We start from the raw sequence: 22,477 nt of genomic DNA, 5'->3' as shown, positions 1-22,477 counted from the left end.
TAAATTGAAAAAATATCTAAATTCGTTCATTGAAATATTTTTGTCATACATGCATTGAGTGTTGTATGATGTCTGGTTATTTTGATACATCATCCTTCTTCAAAATGTAATAATTGACAGAAATTATAACTGTAATTATAAGTAAATAAATATCAAAGGTATTAGATTATATAAACTGCTGTGATTTTAAGCTTAGAAGTTGGACTTATAAGATCAAGTGTAACAAAATTCAGGATCTATCCAGAATCAATGATTATAAATGCTTGAATTTGTACATAACATTTGGTTGATTATCTGTTAGTTTGAATTTTATGGAGAGCAAATAAGGTTATAACCATAATTACATAATGAAGATCATGATATCCGGATTTTAGTGATGAAATATTTTAGCTTTTCCTTCTACTATACAAACTCTCACATATATTTTTATTTAAAGGGACAGATGCGCCATTTTGAGGGGTTGATTTCAATCTTGAATATATGTCTTCAGAAGTACTAGTCATGTACAAAATTCGCATAAATCCTTCAAAAATATCTCAAACTAGGAATATCTTTTCCTATTTCCACAGATGTCTTTTATTATGACAGTTTCTCAAGAAAAGACAATATTTCTTTTTAACTTTCATATGCAGATAACTGATTGGCTCAGCTAATAAATTCCGATTTCTGAGACTGAAGTATGAATGGTGCAAAAAAAAAAATGGCGCATCTGTCCCTTTAAGTTTTAACATGTAACCAGTCCCGTATTATTATATATTTATTTGTATGAACTGTTGTATTTGGAGATAATAAAAATATTGAATTCTTTATTACGGTATTTTGTTCATATTCAAACTCTCATTTTCTATAGCCAGGTTTACTCTGCCAAAAAGTATCCGTGCCAAATCCAGTTTACTGCGAGCAAGCCAATTTTTAAGGCAGTGTGAACATGGCATATTTCCCTCACTGCACACTTCAAGGCAATGACTACTTTTAGTATTTTAGTCCACATGAAATGTCGTCACCCTGTCCTACGTCCGTCCACAATTGCTCGTAAACATTCTACAAGACACAATTCTTGATTGATTTCGACAAAACTTGGTATTGTTGTTTGTAATCACCCAAGGATGAACCCTTTATCGAAGAATATTTAGTATGAGTTATTGCCCTTGTTCTTAAAATGCTCGTAAACACGTAAGGCGTAATTCTTGATGGATTTTGATGAAACTTGGTGTAAGTGTTTGTTATCACCCAAGGATAAACCCTATTTAAAATCAAAAAGATCAATTAATTAGTATGAATTATAGCCCTTATTCTTGAAAACGTGTTCAATTTGAGCTTGTAAACATCCTAGAATGCTCAATTCTGGACGGAATTAGACGAAGGATATAAACCCTATCGAAAATCAGAAGAAAGATTGAAAAATATTTAGTATGAGTTATTACCCTTGTTCTTGAAAACGTGTTCAATTTTTAGCTTTTAAACACTCCAGAAGGGACAATTCTTGACGAAACTTGGCATGAGTGTTAGTAATCACCCAAGGATGAACCCTATTGAAAATCAGCGAAATCGAAAAATAATTTATATGAGTGCCCTTGTTCTTGTAAACACGTTCAATTTTTAGCACGTAAATGCTCTAGAAAGTTTAAATTATTGACAGATATTGACGAAACTTGGTGCGAGTGTTTGTTGTCATCTAATTATTGCCCCTGTTCTTAAAAACGTGTTCAAGTTTTAGTCTGTAAACACTCTAGAAGGCCCAATTCTTGACTGATTTTAATGAACTGTTATCAGTAATATTGTTATTGGTAATATTATTCAGTATCGCCTTGAAAAGTTCAAAAGAAGTGTATGTCTGAAGATTGAATATTTCATACTGATAATTGTTACTGTACTGCCAAATATTTTTATTCAAAATCAAAGCTGCCAGTGGGCGTATATTACCTTGACTGGCAAACTATCTTCCCAGTTAATGTGACATGTTGAAGTCCATGCAACACATGGAGAGTTCTTTCCTACCAATATGGTGATGACAAAGCTATAATGTAAAGACAAAAAATTCAAACAGAATGGTTCTTTGGTGCTTGATTATAAATGAGAGAATAAAAAAACCTTACAGAAGCCAGGATTGGCCTAGATTTTTCTATGAACTGTTTTTGAGTTATTGCCCTTAACTATCGAAAAATAGGTCAAAATTTGTTTGTGAACACAATAGAAACTACAGTTTTTATGTGATTTAATGAAATTTGGTGTGACCATTTATATTGATGAGATCTTGGTCAAGTTAAAAAATGACGATTTGTCCATTAAATGGTTTTTGAGATATTGCCCTTGACTTAGGAAAACATGTTAAATTTGTTTGTGAACACAATAAAGACTACAGTTTTCAACTGATGAAATTTTTTATGATCATTTATATTGATGAGATTTGGGACAAGATCAAATTTGCAGATCTTTGATGAATTGTTTTTGAGTTATTGCCCTCGACTTAATAGAATAAGCACGTCAAAATTTGTTTGTAAACACAATAGAGACTACAGTTATCATCCGATTTAAGTGAAATTTGGTGTGATCATTTATATTGACTTAGTCAATCAACATTTGTTGGCTTGTGAACGTGATAGAGGTGAAGTGTGTTTGATAATATCTTGCTCGATTAAAATTTTGTGTAGGATTTGACGCAGATTGGCGACTGCCCTTGATATACTGAAAATGTATTAGGAATGAGGGCGTATCTTGCTAGGCAACCACTTGTTTTGAAGCTGATATATAATTTTTTTTATATTGGCGTCACCCATGTCCATTATTCAGTCCACAATTGCTTGTATATTAACTTGCATGGCAAGCTAATTTGTTGCTTTTTCTGATTTCTGGAAAATTGAGTTAAGATGATTCGTGCAACAAGAAAATAAATTGTTCTGGACTGTTTGTACTTATGGAAAGATAAATATTTTATTCAAAATACAGAATTATGCTTGGCATCACCAACGACAAGAGTCAGATTTAATGGCCTGTATCTCGGGAAGGCTCATAGTTTTTTATTCATAAAGAGCATTTAATAAAACTGTTACTGTAATACAAAAGATAACACAAAGAATAAAATATTTCCAGTTTATTTATACTCTTAATAATATTAATAAATAACATTTATGTTCATAGAAGTAAAAAATTTGGGTATGTTTCATGCAGTTTCATATTTCAAGGCTACTTTGATCAATTTTTCTCAAAATTTTGTAAATGTCAGTATTTGGCCCTTAGATTTTATTTCTGATTGCAACACACAGATATTCCATTTCAATTCCACCATAAGTGATCACTTATTCTAGATCTTACAAGTTCCTTCTTTGTCTTTGAGCAGACAAAACTATTGGCATAATACTATAGATAAATCTATCAAAGTCATTACATGTGATTGATTAAAATGTTAGCTGGACACACTTATTTCACTCATTGGTCTTTTACACAAACACAAGATTTTTTCTATTTCATTACCAATAAAAAGTACTTAAAAAAACAATTGTATTGATGTATTGAAGCATCTGCAGATAAACACAAATGATGTCATGGTACAATACTATTTTTTTAACACAGTTGCATCTGAAGGCTCCACACATGCATAAGTTCAGATCTGATGTGTCAATGACAATAAAGGAAATCATTACTTGCGTAATAGATGGTAGCTTCAATTTATTTGCATTTTTTAAGTTCATACACATATTGTGTGTTTATGAAAACAGTTAACTTAATTCAAAGCCTGCATTAGATTCAATGGCATAAAGCAGTTTATTTCTAAGAAGGGATTCATCAGTAAAATGAGGTAATTTTAACAGGTTCATACAAGTTGAAGCTGTTGGTAGACGATCAAGATCTGTTCCAGCATCATGAATACAAAATGGTGGATATAAATCCTGTAATATAATATAAATGAATAACTTGTTATGAATATGAAAAATCTACTGCAAGCAAGTTTTCTCTATATCACTTAAATATCAAGTACTGAGTGTCACATTAAAGTGGTAAATATCATTGTACCCATTATATTTTCTCTGTAGCAACTTTTTTTGAGGATGTGTCCTATCCTGCATTCGTTATCAATTGGAAAATAGTGGATCATGTTCCCAAATTAAAAATGAAAACACTTGAACAAAAATTTTAGAGTGAGCACAAGATAAAAATTACCGACAGACTTGGAGAGACCTCAGGGGGGCAAATTTCAGATTGGTTATTTAACTTAAATTTTGATTAGCATTTCTTAAAAATTTGGTATTAATTCTAAATGTTCCAGTTGCAGACTTCATATTGATTCGATTCGCAGACCCAAAAGAAAAATTTGATTTTGGCTAATCAAAGGAGATATTGAATCGCAAAAGGGGTTATTTTAACTTGCAAACTATATTATTACTGCTTAAACAGATTCCTGATTCTAAGATGAAACAATTTCAATTTCTATTTCATTTCAACATTATCATCTCCTATGTACAAGAACTGACTAATGTTGATAACCCTTTCAGAAAGTTCACATAACCAATAATTTAATGCAAAATATTCACCAACCTTAAAACCTAATAATGGTTGTTGAGAACAACTTGTTACAAATTTTAACAGCTGACTCTTCTGTTGATCTGTAAAACTTGCTACAACTTTCCAAAATAACTCAATGACAGGATGTGTTTCACTAAATCCACCTAAAACATACATTTATTATTATTAAAGGAGATGGGCTTCAAATTTTTTTCAACTTTGAAATATCTGGAACACTTTTCAGGATGAAAATCTCATGTAAGGTTTGTCTACAATTTAAACATTTTGCAAAAAGTTTTTTCCTTTAGAAATCAATGTATTGTACCACCACAAAACAAATAAAGTAAATATGAATTCAATATAAATTGGTTAATTTAATTAAACTCACCGGAATAACTGGTATTGTGACGTAAATCATCAATATTTATGGGTGTAGATGTACCTGATATCAAAATTTGAAACTCGTGGTGATCAAACATTTGTAACCATTCTAAACTTATAACATCAGCCATACCTTGTCTAAAAGCAGCACAGTGGCTGTGTATCTACAATATAAAACATATTTCATATCATTATGTAATGGTTTCAATCACCCAGCAACAAATTTGATAGTGTTATAACACTTAACTTACTCAGGTTCCTTATATTAGATAACTAATAACAAAAAATCTGATATTACACGGCTGTGGGTTCCGATCTGGATAACGAAATTCTGATATTAAACGGCTGTGGGTTCCGACCTCAGTAAGGAAAATCTGATACTACACGGCTGTGTGTTCCCATCTCGATCAGCGTGTGATAGTCCGATGACTTCACTCATAATTCCTGTCGACCCAACTGTAAATGGGTATGGATAATCCAGGAAAGATCAATGCCAATCTCTTTGGTTAAGGACCATCTGGTAGAAAGGATCCTTAACTGTGAACCTTTAGAAGTTGTTATCCTTGTAAAATATAGTTGCTTCTTTCTTTCTTTCTTTTTCTTGCCAATTAGTTAAGTCTGCATTATAGCCTGCTCTTGTCATACAGGTAACCTTTGACCTTCAAATAATTGTTTCAATCACTGGAAACTTTGGACATAAAAAAATGTCTGCATGATTGAAATAAAGGTATGTAAAAATATTTCTATAGTATTAAAACTATCAGTTATAATCTTACCTGTCTGTTTACTTTATAATCGGCCATTAAATGAACATATTCTATTTTATTTTCATTTGTAACTGGAATATTTCTTCCACCTGGTTTTAATTCTATAATCTATAACAATATATATATTCCAGTAGATATTCCCCCAATAACTGACTAAAGCAGAGATGTTGATTATAAGAAGAGTTTAATTCCACAAAACGTTTCCGGTGGCAGGCACCCTTACCGAAATTTTTGTGGAATTAAACTCTTCTTATGAGCAACATCTCTGCTTTAGTCAGTTATTGGGGGAATATTTACTGAAATATTTCACACTTTTTACGGATTTCTCTACGCATCATTGAGATCCTGACTGGCGAGATCTTGTACAGAATTCTTCCGCCTGCTACAACTACCCAGACAAGCTGTATCAAGGGTTGAAACTCTGTCAATATTTGTCGAATTGAACCCAAATTTGAACATATCCAAGATCTTGTAGATATAATCCTACAAATTTTATAACAATTCAACAAACTCTATCAGACTCAGATGCCAATTGTGGTCCGATGGACAGGCAGGGACGACAGTAATATTCGTCCACTTTATAAAGTGGGCATAAAAAAATGAAAGAAGTTTAAATCATAGCTTTAATCCCCCATGGTTGGTCACTTCCTGACTTAAAATCAATAACTGTAGTCAACAACATTCCTTATCCCTCAAATTTCTAGAAACATTTTTTCTACAGTTAAAATAGACTTTGTTACCAGATTTAACTACATTAAGTATGAAAATAAATATTACCTTATTTTCTCCAAAACTATTATCAATAACAGAAAAATCTAATCCTAATTCTGATACATCTATTTCATTCTTTAATGACAGCAGATTTCTGACAATATAAACAAATACAAAAATGACAAACTTATGATACTATGTTTTATATTGACAGAGTTGTTAATTATTTTCCCCAGCACAAACGCAGAAAAAGAAACACAGTCTTAATTGTAAAATCCAACAATACTATATTATCTATGAACAAAATTAAGAACTACTTAGGAAATAATATGAATGCCTGAATTTATTTCCTCACTGATGACAAGTACTTGAAATCTTACTGTATTTAGTTTACAGTTAGCACAATTTAAATCATATTTTTAGAATTATTAAATAAATTACTATCTTTAAAGGGACAGATGAGTCATTTTGAGCAGACTATTTGAGTCCTGAATATATGTATATAATCTTCAGAAGTACTAGGAATAAACGAAAATCGCATAATTCCTTCAAAAATATCTCAAACTAGGAATTTCTTTTCCTATTCTATAGATGTATTTCCTATATATGACAGTGTTTTCAGAAAAGACGAGTCGAATTTTCAAATTTCAAACGTGGATAATTCTTGACACACACAGATTTGTAGGCTAAAATTTCAACTGTGAGCTGTGACCACTTGTTACTGATAAGCCTAGCTAACAAATTTCAGTTTCTGAGACTAACGTATGATTGGTCAAAAGAATGCTGCATTTGTCCCTTTAACAACATCTAGAATTGAAAAAACTTACCTATACATGACTGGATCTAAAGATTGAAGATAATGTATATCTAAGTTAAAACCATGACTACTTAATATCTTAGCCAAGAAAAAACTGGCAAAAGGTAATTCTACCAACATGTTTTCATATATAGCCTGAAAATGAATAATAATTAAGGTGAAATGTCAAATTTTTACATCAAAATTCAAGATGAGTCACTTACTTTGCTCAGAAACCGCAGGTCGGTCACACTCTAGTTCGCGACAAAGATTGCCGACCACAACAGTTCCAGTGCCACCATCATTAGAAGCCTCAGCTTTATGTTTGGAAACAAACTATGTTTATTTTAATAATCTATATTTAGTAATGGACAAGACACCAACCTTGCCTAACATACGTCCAATAAAATAATAATGTTTGATATAATTATCTTCTAATTGTGAAGCATGAGGATTAGGATATATTAATCTGTCTGTTGTATATTGAAAGAAACCTCTATTAGGATCAAAGGCAGTTTTTAATAGATGTGTCAGGAATTCTCTAAATACACCACCACCATCAATACCAGCCTCATCTAAACCAGCAGCATTTCTCAACTGAACTCTCATCTTTAACTTCAGATTAGCTTCTATAAACAAATCATTTTGTAATTTTACTAGGTTTTATATTCAACCCAATGAAAGGGGACTTTTTTTTTGAATAATTAAATAACTTTTCAGCCTTTAAATAGACTTATTGCATGGGGGATATCCCTAAATCTGATTCTTCATGAACCACGCTGTGAGACAATGTTATTACATTTTTAGTTTCAAAGTTTCAACTCTTTCTTTTTCTTGTACAGATACGTTTGATTGACTCTGTCATAATAAATTCTTTATACTTCAAATGTTGTTAGTATGATTTGTAAATAGAACATACAATGGGTCAGTTAGATAGTAGATTCAGTGCTAGCAGTAGATACACAATAAGTTCAGAAACTTGCAATACAGAAGCACGATTTAATGAGTAGAGACAAAGTGCAAACTCTTAAATGTGTCAATATTTACAACTGTTTCACTCATTTCTACATCTCTGTCTCTGTAAAATCTTTATTCATCTTCCCTATGATCCAACAGTGAATCGCACATTAAATCCTATATAAGAAAAGTAATCAGAATTCTGAACTTTCAATATTGTCATGTTAATATTTACCATTTTCTGGTGATAATTTATCAAAGGCATCTTCATAGACATAATCTCTTCTAATAGCAATATTAATAGAGGGTCCAACTAAAAAGTTGGTCATTTCACTTTGATTCTCTTCTTTATTAGCCATTATTAACCTTTGTAGAATCTATAAAAAATATAAATAGAATCTATAATGTTATCTATAAAATAAATATATAGAATTTATATTGTAATCTATCAAAAATAAATGAAATATATACTGTATTCTATCAAAATTTAAATAGAATCTATATACTGTAGTCTGTAAAAATATAAATAGAATCTATATACTGTAGTCTATAAAAATATAAATAGAATCTATATACTGTAGTCTATAAAACAAATATATAGAATTTATATACTGTAGTCTATAAAAAAAAATATATAGAATTATATTGTAATCTATCAAAAAATAAAAAGAATCTATACTGTAATCTATCAAAATATGAATAGAATGTTTACTGTAATCTATCAAAATATATATCTATAATCTATAATGTAATCTATCAATGAATATTAGCTTATAGAATCTATAAAAAAAATATGCAGTTTGTTATTATTAGTAATAAGTCATTTTGTTTTATCTGCTGAAAGATAACCTTTGGCTGAATGCAAGACTTTTAAAAAGGAATTCTAACTTTCTGTTCTACTACAATTAAATAAAGATGTGACTTAAAAGAAAATAAAGGACTGTTTTCAAGAAACTTTAAGGATCTATTTGAAACTACTTAGAGCTCATCCCTTTTTCTTATTTCAACCATATTCAATAAATATATCAAAGTATTTAATCAATAATTTTCTCACCTTAAATCTTTCAGCAAATGATATAACAAAGGGTATTTCTGTTAAAACAATTAAATTTCTGACATCTCTATTAGCTAGTGGTGGACTTTCATCATCTAAAATATTGTAAATTATCATTAAAATCATTTCATTTATCATATTGTTACTTTTCTTATGTCAAATTGACTACAGCTAGTCTCATGCTGCTGACACGTGTTTCAGATAAACCATCCTAATCAGGATAATTAGCATTCGAGAAGGGGGTTAATTTTCCAAGCAAAGTAATCAACCTCACTGAAAAGCACACAGGCAAACAGGGCTGCTGAGGACATAGTGTAAATGTAGTATTTAATGACAATTTGAAAAAAAATTGACTTACTATAACTTGTTTTACAGAGGGCACTTAATGAATATAGAGGTCTACTGCTGAATAAAGAATTGTGTATTTGGTATATCTGTGATATCTATAATTATTACAAATACATTCATATTAGTTTATCAGTATTTCATTGAAACTATGCAACATCAATCCCTGTATACATAATAGAACTAGAAATTTTCTTACATTTGATAATTTTCTGAAATTTTTCAACAATTTCCCACATTCCCTTATAAAATTATTTAAAGGGACAGTTACATTATCTGTTTCACTAGTTTCAAAAAGGGGAAAGTGTAAATGACGACTTTTCTTTTCTTTAGACTCTTTGATATAGAAAAGGCATATATCAAAATAAAAAAAAGAGTGAAATGTTTAGTTTTAGGTATATTTGAACAGATTATGCCATTTTCGTGCAGTTCTAAAGACTACAAAAATATACAACCCGAATCAATCCCCAAAATGGCAAACCAAGGCCTTTCATAATGTAAATTTTTTGTCTTTTTGTTTTTCTCTCCTTCTCAATTCATGGAAATGGAAGAAGAAAGTTTACAGAATCAAACAGTTTGTGTCAATAACATAATGATATACTTACTCTATTTGCCTGTACAGTAACATGACTTGATAGCCAGTGAGTTTTAGGACAAAATCTTCTTCTAGTATCACGATTATATAATTGTCTTACTAATACCACTACCACCTAAAATAGACAGAATTTATCATCTTAAAGGTTCTGTCACAGATTGGAGAAACAGTGCCAGAGTAATCAAACCCTGGCTTGCATACTTCATCTTCTTGCTTTTCCAAATATAATGACATGAGTTACGAAGATTTGAAAATTGGACACAGTCTCTACTGCTAAGTTATTGAATAATGGAATCTTTCACTTGTGCTTGTGTCATATGAAATTCATTACAGATTTAAATATCAAATATGGCAATTTCACATGTCAAGATCCTTCATCGCCTTTATCACTACAGACAACTGAAGTGAGTAATATGTGTCTCTTCTTAGTACATCAATTATAATATGTTAGGTAAACAGTTTAGTACCATACCTTAAAGAGACATATCCATGTTTTCTTTTCTTCATCTTGAATATCTTGATCAGATTTTCTGTTGTTAAATGTGTGAACTAGAGCATGTTGATATTCATCATTAATAGAATGTTTTATATCAGGATGGGCAAGATCTAATATACCTAAACATGCATCTCTTAGATAATAACTCATTGGCACTAATTCTGATAAAGAAAAGGGCATTGCTGCATATTGGGCTGAAAATAACAAAAAAATTACTTTTAAATTTTAATTCACAGGTGAAAAGGAGTAAACATGTAAATAAATTTATTTCAAACAATCCCTTCCACCACCCTTCATGATATATAATATTCCAAATCCTGTATTTATTGTGATACTGGTAATCATTGTGCTATTAGCATTTATTGTGATACTGGTATTTATTGTGATACTGGTAATTATTGTGCTATTAGCATTTATTGTGTTATTAGCATTTATTGTGATACAGGTATTTATTTTGATACAAGTATATATTGTGATACAAGTATTTATTGTGCTACTGGTATTTATTGATTGTGCTATTAACATTTATTGTTATACTGGTATTTATTGTGATACTAGTATTTATTGTGTTATTAGCATTTATTGTGCTACTTGTATTTATTGTGATACTAGTATTTATTGTGATACTGGTATTTATTGTGTTATTAGCATTTATTGTGTTATTAGCATTTATTGTGTTATTAGCATTTATTGTGATACAGGTATTTATTTTGATACAAGTATATATTGTGATACAAGTATATATTGTGATACAAGTATTTATTGTGCTACTGGTATTTATTGTGCTATTGGCATTTATTGTTATACTGGTATTTATTGTGATACTGGTATTTATTGTGATACTGGTATTTATTGTGATACAAGTATTTATTGTGCTACTGGTATTTATTGTGCTACTGGTATTTATTGTGATACTAGTATTTATTGTGATACCAGTATTTATTTCAGATTTCAATATCATTTTTAGGATGAGTTAACTGATGTAGATGAAAAATGCTAGCAACTATTCTTACAACACAAAATATAATGAACAGTTTAACTTACATCTTTCTTCACCGTAGAATTCAGCATCATGTAATGTTATTAAAGAATGGCTGAACATTGCACAGAAAACATATAATATACAAATAATTCGTTGCTTATCACTTTCATACATCGGTAAACCTTTACCTAACATTGACAGTAATGATGTTGTTGATCTAGAAAATAAAAAAAACACAGGTTTTGTAAACAGGAATGATGGAAAGGAGACTTTATCAAAGTTAATGAATCAGTCACAACAACTCACAGGTTTAGTAAGGATATACTTATAATACAAATAAAATTAAACAGATATCAGCACAAACATTGAATAGTTATCAAAAAATAAATGGTCACTTTTAAGGATTTTTCACATGACCTTTGCTTCATGAGAGTGTAAATAAATATCAAGAATAAGTTTTCACAATCAGTGTATCGCGATACATCATGATACAATACATGTATCCTACAGAGAGGTTGTGTATTGATACATCAACTACATTCCAAATATCACAGTTATAAATTCAAAGTTATAAATCTGATTACCCCATATCGCGACCCTTGTACGTATTGCATCATGGCATGATTGGCGATACCTTGCCCTAATATTTTCAGATGACAGTTTTACAATGCAAAATGTAAATAGAAGAAGACATACCCTGTACATGTTTCTGTTGATAAAGCTTTACATATATTCCATATGTTATATACAAATGATGAGTGAAGAGATAACGTGTATAACAATCTGTAATAACAATAACAGGGATGTAATGTGAAATAACAATCTGTTACAATAATAACAGAGATGTAATGTGAAATAACAATCTGTAATAACAATAACAGAGATGTAATGTGTAATAACAAATAACAATCTGTAATAACAATAACAGAGATGTAATGGGAAATAACAATCTGTTATAATAATAAATGAGATATAATGTGTAATAACAATCTGTAATAACAATAACAGAGATGTAATGTGTAATAACAATCTGTAATAACAATAACAGAGATGTAATGTGTAATAACAATCTGTAATAACAATAAAAGAGATGTAATGTGTAATAACAATCTGTAATAACAATAACAGAGATGTAATGTGTAATAACAATCTGTAATAACAATAAAAGAGATGTAATGTGAAATAACAATCTGTAATAACAATAACAGAGATGTAATGTGTAATAACAGTCTGTAATAACAATAACAGAGATGTAATGTGTAATAACAATCTCTAATAACAATAACAGAGATGTAATGTGTAATAACAATCTCTAATAACAATAACAGAGATGTAATGTGTAATAACAATCTGTAATGTGAAATAACAATCTGTAATAACAATAACAGAGATGTAGTGTGTACTAACAATCTGTAATAACAATAACAGAGATGAAATGTGTAATAACAATCTGTAATAACAATAAAAGAGATGTAATGTGTAATAACAATCTGTAATGTGAAAAAACAATCTGTAATAACAATAACAGAGATGTAATGTGTAATAACAATCTGTAATAACAATAACAGAGATTTAATGTGTAATAACAATCTGTAATAACAATAAAAGAGATGTAATGTGTAATAACAATATGTAATGTGAAATAACAATCTGTAATAACAATAACAGAGATGTAATGTGAAATAACAATCTGTAATAACAATAACAGAGATGTAATGTGAAATAACAATCTGTTATAATAATAAAAGAGATGTAATGTGTAATAACAATCTGTAATAACAATAACAGAGATGTAGTGTGTAATTTAACAATCTGTAATAACAATAACAGAGATGCAATGTGTAATAACAATCTGTAATAACAATAAAAGAGATGTAATGTGTCACAACAATCTGTAATAACAATAACAGAGATGTAATGTGTAATAACAATCTGTAATAACAATAACAGATGTAAGTGAGAATATAGTCAATTACAGGTAGTTTGCTTAATTTGACACTAAAAAATAAGGAAACCCATCTTCAATAAGGAACAAATTTCTGACTTTACCTCATTTTATTGATAGAAACCATATGTACAGCCATCAACTTATAACAAATACTACAAACACTCTGAACTACATCTATATTGTAACTATTACTTCTTAAACAATTTATAAAACACTTGATCTGACATGTTGAATTTAACTGTTGTAATATCTCTTCTCTTAAATACATCATTTCAATGGATTTCTCATCTTCCTATAATTATTATATAATAATACAATCATACATTCATTGAAGATTTAAAGACTATCGTAAATTGTCTCAACTATTCTATTAAAATAGTTTTTTTCGATATATGAAATATCAATTGATAGCGATGGCCATAGTGATACGCCTACAATTGTAATGGCAGCCAAGTCGTTTGATGGTTGACAAGAGCTATCAATAAATGAAACATTCCGAGAGTAACATTTTCATACTACAAGAGCTTTATTCACAGCCCTTTTTTTTATTTGATTCTCGATAGGGTTCATCTTTAAGCAATAAGAACAATTTCACCAAGATACAATAAATCAGTCAGTTTGCCTTCTAGAACTTTCACGCACAATGGTTAATGCACAGACCAACAAATTCATGAAGGAGAAGACTTGATTGACAAACTGAATGTTCGACATTACATGTACATGTAATATCCAAAGAAAAGAGAAATTCTAATATATACATCATTCAAAACACACAATAGAGGGCAGGATCACAGTCACAATACACTGGATACATTAACACTGAGTCAAGTCTTTAACATAATGAAGCGAAAAGTATTTCATCATACCAAAGAGAAATATTCCATGATATGATAATGTCAACTTACATGTTCCATAAAATCATCATCTTCATTATCAGAATCAGTTGTCATATATTGATGTTTATTAAGCGGTATCAATGATGATAATAGTATATCTAATAACTTGATATATTTTATAACCACACAATTCTTTATATCAACTGCAATATAATCATAATGATGATATCATGGTGTAATATTGATATCCATGCCTGTGATAATGTAAATATGATGATAAGATATAAGGTGATGGTGCAAATATTAATATGCATGCCTGTTGTAATGTCAATATGATGATATTTATAACTGTATAACTGGTATAAAATTCTGTGATAATGATAATTATGATGATAAGAGATAAGGTGATGGTGTAATATCAATAACTGTACCTGATATAAAATTCTGTGATAATGATAATAATGATGATAAGAGATAAGATGATGGTGTAATATTAATAACTGTACCTGATAATAATGATGATAAGAGATAAGGTGATGGTGTAATATTAATAACTGTACCTGATAATAATGATGATAAGAGATAAGGTGATGGTGTAATATTAATAACTGTACCTGATATAAAATTCTGTGATAACGTTAATAATGATGATAAGAGATAAGGTGATGATGTAATATTAATAACTGTACCTGATATAAAATTCTGTGATAATGTTAATAATGATGATAAAAGATAAGGTGATGGTGTAATATCGACTATTGTATGTAATTCATCCTTCACTTTCTCAAAACTAATCAGGCTATCTATCAGATGTTCAAAAGGAAATTGGTGGGAATTTGTGAAAGCTGGTAGCAAAAATGACTCAATTTGTTCACTAAACTTTTCACACAGGAAAACTTTAGACATTGATTTCATCACAAAATTTCTGAAAAATACAATTCAAATAGATTACAAAATACTGTAAGATCATTCATGGAGGCTTAATTTTTGGTAGATTTTCTGGAACAGCCAAACCATGAATTTAGCTGGAAGGTACTCTCTAGTCAAAATTGTGAGAAAAATAAATGAAAAGTAAGCTTACAGATAATCAAAATAAAATCAGTTTTAAAACCCCAGATTTTTATGCCACATGAATTCACAAATTTCAAGCTAACAAATATAAATGATTCCATAAATAGACAACAATATATGACAATGTCAATACTAGCTTATAAAGTTCAACTGTCTATATAACTTTTTTATAGAGTAAAAATGCAAGAAATATACAAACCCTAATTCCTTGTTAGAAGTGATAGTAATAAATTGTACAGGGATCATAATAAGATTAAACAAACTTGAAGCTATAGGGGTTGGTGGTGTAGAACTTTTTTCAATACTAGATGGTACTTTATTCTTTAATAACTCTTTCAAACATACAAAATAACCTAAATATATCACAGAATATAATATCATTCAAGAAATTCATAGAAAAGAGGTTTTTTAAATTTTTTATGTGTAGAGAGGACACTGATAGCATCAATTTGCACCATTCCAAATTTCAATAAGACTCCTGTGGTACCGGTACCAGCAATTCCCAAAAGCAAAGTCTTTGATGACAACACACCTTCTCTATGGGCCTTATGTAATAAAACATATTTTGTGATTAATGACATCATCAAACACTTATTTCTAGTGGAACCACAGACATCTGATTGAAAATTGGAATTTAGAAAAACCCTTCACAATCCCTTTAATAAAATAATTAATCTTGTTATTTAAATGATGTTCATTACATAGCATAGCATAGCATAGCACACTCCTGGTATCACTACTCCAAGCCCGAGTGCAATATTGAAAACATATAGACTTTTATTACATACTATTTTGTTTACTGTTTTGATTGGAGTACTAACTATAAAGTACCACACCCATTGCACAATAACACAGCGTTTAAATGGTCTCTCAATTTTGTGTACTTTGCTGTGGGATTCCCCCTGGAATGTGACGTTTACAAACATACGATGACGTCATAGGGAGTTCCCTATAGCCTACACTGCAACTTTGCTTGATTTGTTGTCAAAAAAGGTAATGACGGTATTGCTTGTGGAAATTATAGCCCATGGGTATTTGGACAGGTTTCAAGATATGGTTTAATACTAATTCATTGTCATTTGTGCTATCGCTAAGCGAGATTATATAAACAAAAATGGTGGCTCAATCATTCAAGTCTGGAGAGTAGAAAAAAGTACTTGGACCGTATTCCATGTATGTGTGATATGAATTCAATTGTTACATGGGTCTGATTTTCTTTGTATTGGGATAGTAGGATCACACATGTATGTAATATATATCATGATGCAAGGGCTACGGTATGATATGAATCAAATGTATAACGTTATATTCAAAGTTTTGAATTATTTTTGACTACTGTATATCTTGTTATAATAGAGTAATATTTCTAGTTATTCAATGTGGATAAGCTCAGTGTTGTCATGTTTACACTTAGAAATGAAGCTTTTCATGGTTTTTGATGGTGTCTAGTTATGTGTGTTTGTGTCTGAAATTAAGTCTGGTATAATCAAGTATTGATAAACAAACAGGTAAAAAGAAACACATATCGTTCGCAATTTATTGATTTACCAATTTATCATGGATGATGGGGAGAAACAAAATTATTGATGGTGTGTATAATATATATTGATAGGTAAAATATATGACTAACCTGATTTGACTATGTGATATATTATAGAAGAAAATACAAAATTAGAATCAAATCCAGATAATGTTATATTATCATTCTTATTTATAGGTGATAAAAACAGTTCTAATATTCTCATTGGTAAAGCTATAGGTTCATTTCTAGCTGCTATACATCTTAAATACCTGAAAGATAGGGTAAATAAATATAATAAGTTCTAATGATCCAAACAGCAAAACAAAATATAAATAACATATTGGAGAAACAATGGTAGGGAAGGAGTGTATATATCTCAATAAGTGAGATATAATATAATATTTTTTACGGTTTATATACGTGTTATTTGATTAGTGTTTTTATTGCTTATTTACAATCAAGCTAAGAATACGAGGTTTTGATCACAAGATCCACACTTTTACGAGCTTTTGAACGGTACAGAGGAGTCAAAATGGCCAAATATGACATATATACAACGTTTTCAAAAGTGGAAGTGGTAGAATTTCTCAAATTGGATTTGTACATTTATTATAAGTAGTTATTCAGTTCAATGCTGATCATCTTTGATCATTGAAGGGCTTCAGATTTTGTCTTGATGAAGAAAAACAACAGCATGCAGTGTGCAATGAGATAAATATTGTAAGGATAATGGTACCAGGTAAACAATTTGGATTGAAACATCTTCAATGTTCTGTACACAAAGGAAATAGGTTATTTTTTCGCAAAATATGCCTTGCTCAAATCCCATACATCTAGGTAAATATTGAACTGATGAAAATAAAACTTACTTGATAGAAAGATGAAGAATCTGTTTTAAATGAAGCAAGCCATTATTGTATATATTATCAATAGTTTTTATATAATCAAATCCTTTCTTTAATAATTCTTGAAAAATAAATATCTACAATAGAAAAATGAGAGAAAATGAGCAAAATATTTTCTTATCAAAATTGGTAGGAAATATTTCAGCCAATCATAACAAATCACTCGTTATGATGTTATGTTTGCGAACGTAAATATTTTACACTCCTGTTTTTTACATGTGAAAAGTCTCACAAATTTTAAAATTTTGCATACAGGATTTACCATCTTGATTAATATGGACAGTACAGAATTGAATAAGATTTTCAGAAAACAATTGAATCCGATAGAGAATCAAATCTTACTTTTTAATATCAACTCGGAAAGAATGTGTTCTTGTCTCTTCGAAAGGGCACTGGCAAAGCGATGTTGTAATTTATTTACATGAGCTCTAATGATCTGATTGGTCAGATTCAAATATCATTTCCACGACCACAAAACAAAATGTAGTGGGCTTAGTTTAATACAGGTTAATAAGACCGTGTCAAAACCCATATTAGTGATATGATGGGCTTGGACAGACACTGTCCATATGTTACAAGTAATTACAATATTTCCACTGAAATGATGACTGTCTAAGGTTCCAAGCTGTGATCAATATTGCAATCCATTATACATCACCGATGATGTCATGTAACTTCTGACAAAATGTAATAGTAACAACCTGAAAACCTTTACTGATATTTTCATAATTGAACCAAATATCAGATTATCTTTCTGAAAATCCGTCATCAATTTGAAATCCAAAAAGAGTATATGTATCAAACTTCATAAAAACAGCCTTGACTACAACAACAATAGTCGGTTGTATGTGTAGTATTCACATACACCCACAATCTGACATAAAATAATAAATAGCTCACCAATCTTTGACCATCTTGTGGTTTGTAGAAATAAGCCAGTCTACAGATCATTTCATATAGAGTTTTGTGATCTACACTTGAATTCTTCTCTAGACTGTTTCGTGCTGTATCAAATTCTCTTCTTAATATATCACTCTGAAAATAGCCAGTGTTAAATCCTGAAATCAATTGTTTAGCTTGATAGTAGTACAAGAAAGGTGGCTGTTAGCTATAATCATAGTTGGATAGTAAGATACTAGACTCTTGTGATTTTGAACAAGTTATCTTTTCTAACTATTCAAGTATACTCCCGCGCCTTGCACGTGAATGTATATTAGCTGCCATGTTTTTTTTTTATTTTCATCTGTTGTCTAAAAAGATGTCAGAGGCAGTCATGAGATTCGTGTCGAACAAAATATAATCAACTCTGGTACTACTTTCTGTGTCATTATCCTGTTAGTTTAGTGGTTTTAAAAAATAATAAGCTTATCTATTGCTCTGTGGCCTAGGTCAGTGCTTTCAGAGACTTGTCTCAATACACCCTAACACCTACCTGAAACTTTCTAGTAATATAACTTCTAAAACAGGACTGTATCTTAATAGCACTGGACTGTTTACGTCTTTCATCCTGTTATTAAACAATCAAAAAAATATTTTAACACATTCTATTTCACAAATATAGTAAAAAGATAGCTTGCCAGGCATGGTAATATACGCCCACTGGCAGCTTTGATTTTGAATAANAATATTTAGCAGTACAGTAACAATTACCAGTATGAAATATTTTACCTTCAGTCATACACTTCTTTTGAACTCTTTAGGGGCATACTGAATAATATTGAGTATGAGTTATTGCCCTGTTTCTAGAGTGTTTACGAACAAAAAATTTAACGCGTTTTCAAGAACAAGGGCAATAACTCATACTAAATATTTTTCGATTCTCGATTTTCAATAGGGTGATTTTGAAAACTCATATCAAATTTTGTCAAAATCCGTCCAGAATTGAGTCTTGTAGAGTATTTACGAGCAATTGTGGACGGAGACACGGACCGACGGAAACACAGACGGACAAACATGGGTGACGGCAATATACGCCCTCCATTTAAAAAACAACAAAGAATTGGTTGAAATATGCTGCTCAAGAACAAATACTGCTGCACAGCTTGTGCTCACTAAAACAGACTGCCACTTTTGGAACAATCACAATGGTGAATTTTTTTTTTCAAGGAGCAGCTATCCATACATACATCCATATGTCCACCATGTGGCAGCTTTAATCTTTAAACTTACCAAATACATCAGTATGGTGTAAAAAAAAAAAATCAACAGAAAAGTGTACATATAAAATAAGAACATATGATTTGAAACATATTTTCATATAAGGAATAAACTGTAATTCTATTTTTGTCTCCTTGTGTGCCTGTGCTCAAGACAAGACTTTAATCAGTGACAAAAGTCTCGGACCAAGACCGCTCGTGTGCCCGCACCTTGAGACTCAAGGATTTCCTGAAGTTTGATGGCTTTACCAAGCCACATCAAACAAATTGCATTAACTAAATTAATACTTAATATTACCTCTCTTTTATTTCTTTGATCTTGAAATTTCTTTATTAATGATTCTTTCTCTACCTGAAAAAGAGAAAATAGCAACCAGATTTTCAAAAAATATGAACTGGTCATGTGCCGTAAGGTTGGTGAAAATAAACCAATGATAAAATCATTAGGCCTAATCATTTCAAAGAGAGATTAGCTATACAGTCAAGTAACCTAATTTGTATGGAACATAAAGTGGGCCATATTCTTATGTTGTTTCAGTGACTTTTATCAATAAATCACGCTACGTATCTTATTTTGTCAGGCACTATTTTTTTTTATATCGTGGTTCTTTGAAGGAATTGTCACTAGTTATAATGAATTGATATTAAAGATAAATACTAAGAGAAGTTAATTATACCACCCGGTATCCATACAACATGTTTTTCTAGACTTATTTACAGTCAAGTAACCTAATTTCATGGAAACCTATTATTCGTGGATTTCCGGAAAGGATTAATAATTTACATGAGCGACCTTGCGCGACCTCCGCATTAGTTTTTCTCTACAATATCAGCTAGTAGAATGAATCCAGTAGTTGCCAGCAAGGTAAAATGTATTAATGTATACTTTGAGAAATACAAAATGGCCGATTTCAGTTATTACTAAACGTCACCATTTTTTATCGGCTGAATTTCCTTATAATCCCAAGCGGTAATCAGAATTTCAAGTTTCGTCTGCTAGAATGTAGTCCAACGAATGAAGTCACGTGATCAACTAGCGGATTCCGTGTCAGCAGAAAATTTCTATGGAACACAATGTGGATCATATTCTTCAGTGACTTTTAGCAATAAATCACGCTACGTATCTTATCTTGTCAGTCACTATTTTTTTTTTTTATATCATGGTTCTTTGAAGGAATTGTCACTAATTATAATGAATTGATATTAAAGATAAATACTAAGAGAAGTTAATTATACCACCTGGCATCCATACAACGTGTTTTTCTAGACTTATTTATAGATCACTCATTGCACACGAAAATAGGTGCCGCCCTTGCCGAGTTGGTTGCTCATGAAATATGGATCAAAGTGAAGGATACATAAAGAAAATCGAAATAAACCAATTTTAATTATTTTGTAGAATATCTGAGGAAACATCTAAGACATAAAAAAAAAAAATTCGTTTTTTGAACATTGACGAAATTCGGTGTTGAATCCTTATATCCACGAAAATAGGTTACACCACTGTAATACTGTATATTCAATCTAACAAAAGCACAATCTTCATTTCAAACTGAAGCTAAACCAATCCAATTTTATGTTTTTTTTTAAGAATCACATTTTGACTTTGTTAATCATTTTCGTTTTTTTTGTATTTCAAAAAATTGTTAGGCCTGGTAGGGCAAGGACTGAAATATATTAGACGATAAATAGGGCCTGATAAATAAATATCGACGATTTCATTGTCAATCAAGCAAGGATACCTACCGTTTGACTTGCTCCTCCTAAAGATTGTCCAGGTGTTCGACGATATTTTCCTTCAAAGCTGAACATGTTAACATAAACTTTGTGAATGAAACCAATAACCTAAAACCAGTAAAGATCTAGATTGTTCTTACAGCTAGGTCTATTTACAAAACATTAGAAATACCATATTATTTTAATGTTGTCAAATCACGATCAAGCTGCGTTCGTTACTCCTTATTTTCGTAAAAAGACCGGTTCGTATGAAATAACGTAATAGATGAGACCGAAAATGATACCGAAAATATTCATAGTGTCTCAAAACCATTAATATTTATTGGACACCACTCGCACTTCATCATCAGTGACTTCTCAGAAATAAAAGGTATCAAGTCTCACATTTAATTAAAATCGCTATTTAGGTGCGCTGTAAAAGATAGTTTGATTCGAATGCAACATAATTAATATAAAGGTTTTTGTGGATTCTACTTTTTTCTACACCATAAAATAGCAAATCTATAATTGGAATTTATCATCCATTGATCATAGGAACAATTAAAAAGTCTTTTGATTCCTTTTTCCATTCTATAATGGACAGTTTTGAATTTAAGGACATTGAATAAATAGAAAATAGAGTATATTGCATTTAACAGATTGATAAGGTATTATTTATTAACTATCAGACCAGAAAGTCTGGTTGTTCGAGAGTCATTTGATTTTTATGGCGCCATTC

General features: G+C 30.3%; 1 protein-coding gene across 1 annotated transcript; it reads right to left on the bottom strand.

Moving 5' to 3' along the window:
- Positions 1–3,716: 3,716 nt before the first annotated feature.
- LOTGIDRAFT_111732 (hypothetical protein) lies at positions 3,717–21,834 on the bottom strand (the record flags this gene model as incomplete). Its single annotated transcript, XM_009049703.1, has 24 exons — positions 3,717–3,887; positions 4,534–4,664; positions 4,889–5,045; positions 5,658–5,756; positions 6,426–6,513; positions 7,187–7,311; positions 7,540–7,784; positions 8,348–8,489; positions 9,167–9,261; positions 9,476–9,547; positions 10,101–10,221; positions 10,579–10,796; positions 11,635–11,801; positions 12,281–12,367; positions 13,634–13,824; positions 14,438–14,571; positions 15,058–15,293; positions 15,639–15,792; positions 17,070–17,230; positions 17,831–17,943; positions 18,767–18,901; positions 19,299–19,373; positions 20,321–20,374; positions 21,769–21,834. The coding sequence occupies 24 exons, from the start codon at positions 21,832–21,834 to the stop codon at positions 3,717–3,719; spliced, it is 3,237 nt and encodes a 1,078-aa protein (XP_009047951.1).
- Positions 21,835–22,477: the final 643 nt, after the last annotated feature.

Source organism: Lottia gigantea, assembly GCF_000327385.1.
Source record: "Lottia gigantea unplaced genomic scaffold LOTGIsca_14, whole genome shotgun sequence".
Lineage (NCBI taxonomy): Eukaryota > Metazoa > Mollusca > Gastropoda > Lottiidae > Lottia > Lottia gigantea.
The sequence above is the reverse complement of the archived record's forward strand: the minus strand, read 5'-3'. Positions and strand labels throughout refer to the sequence as shown.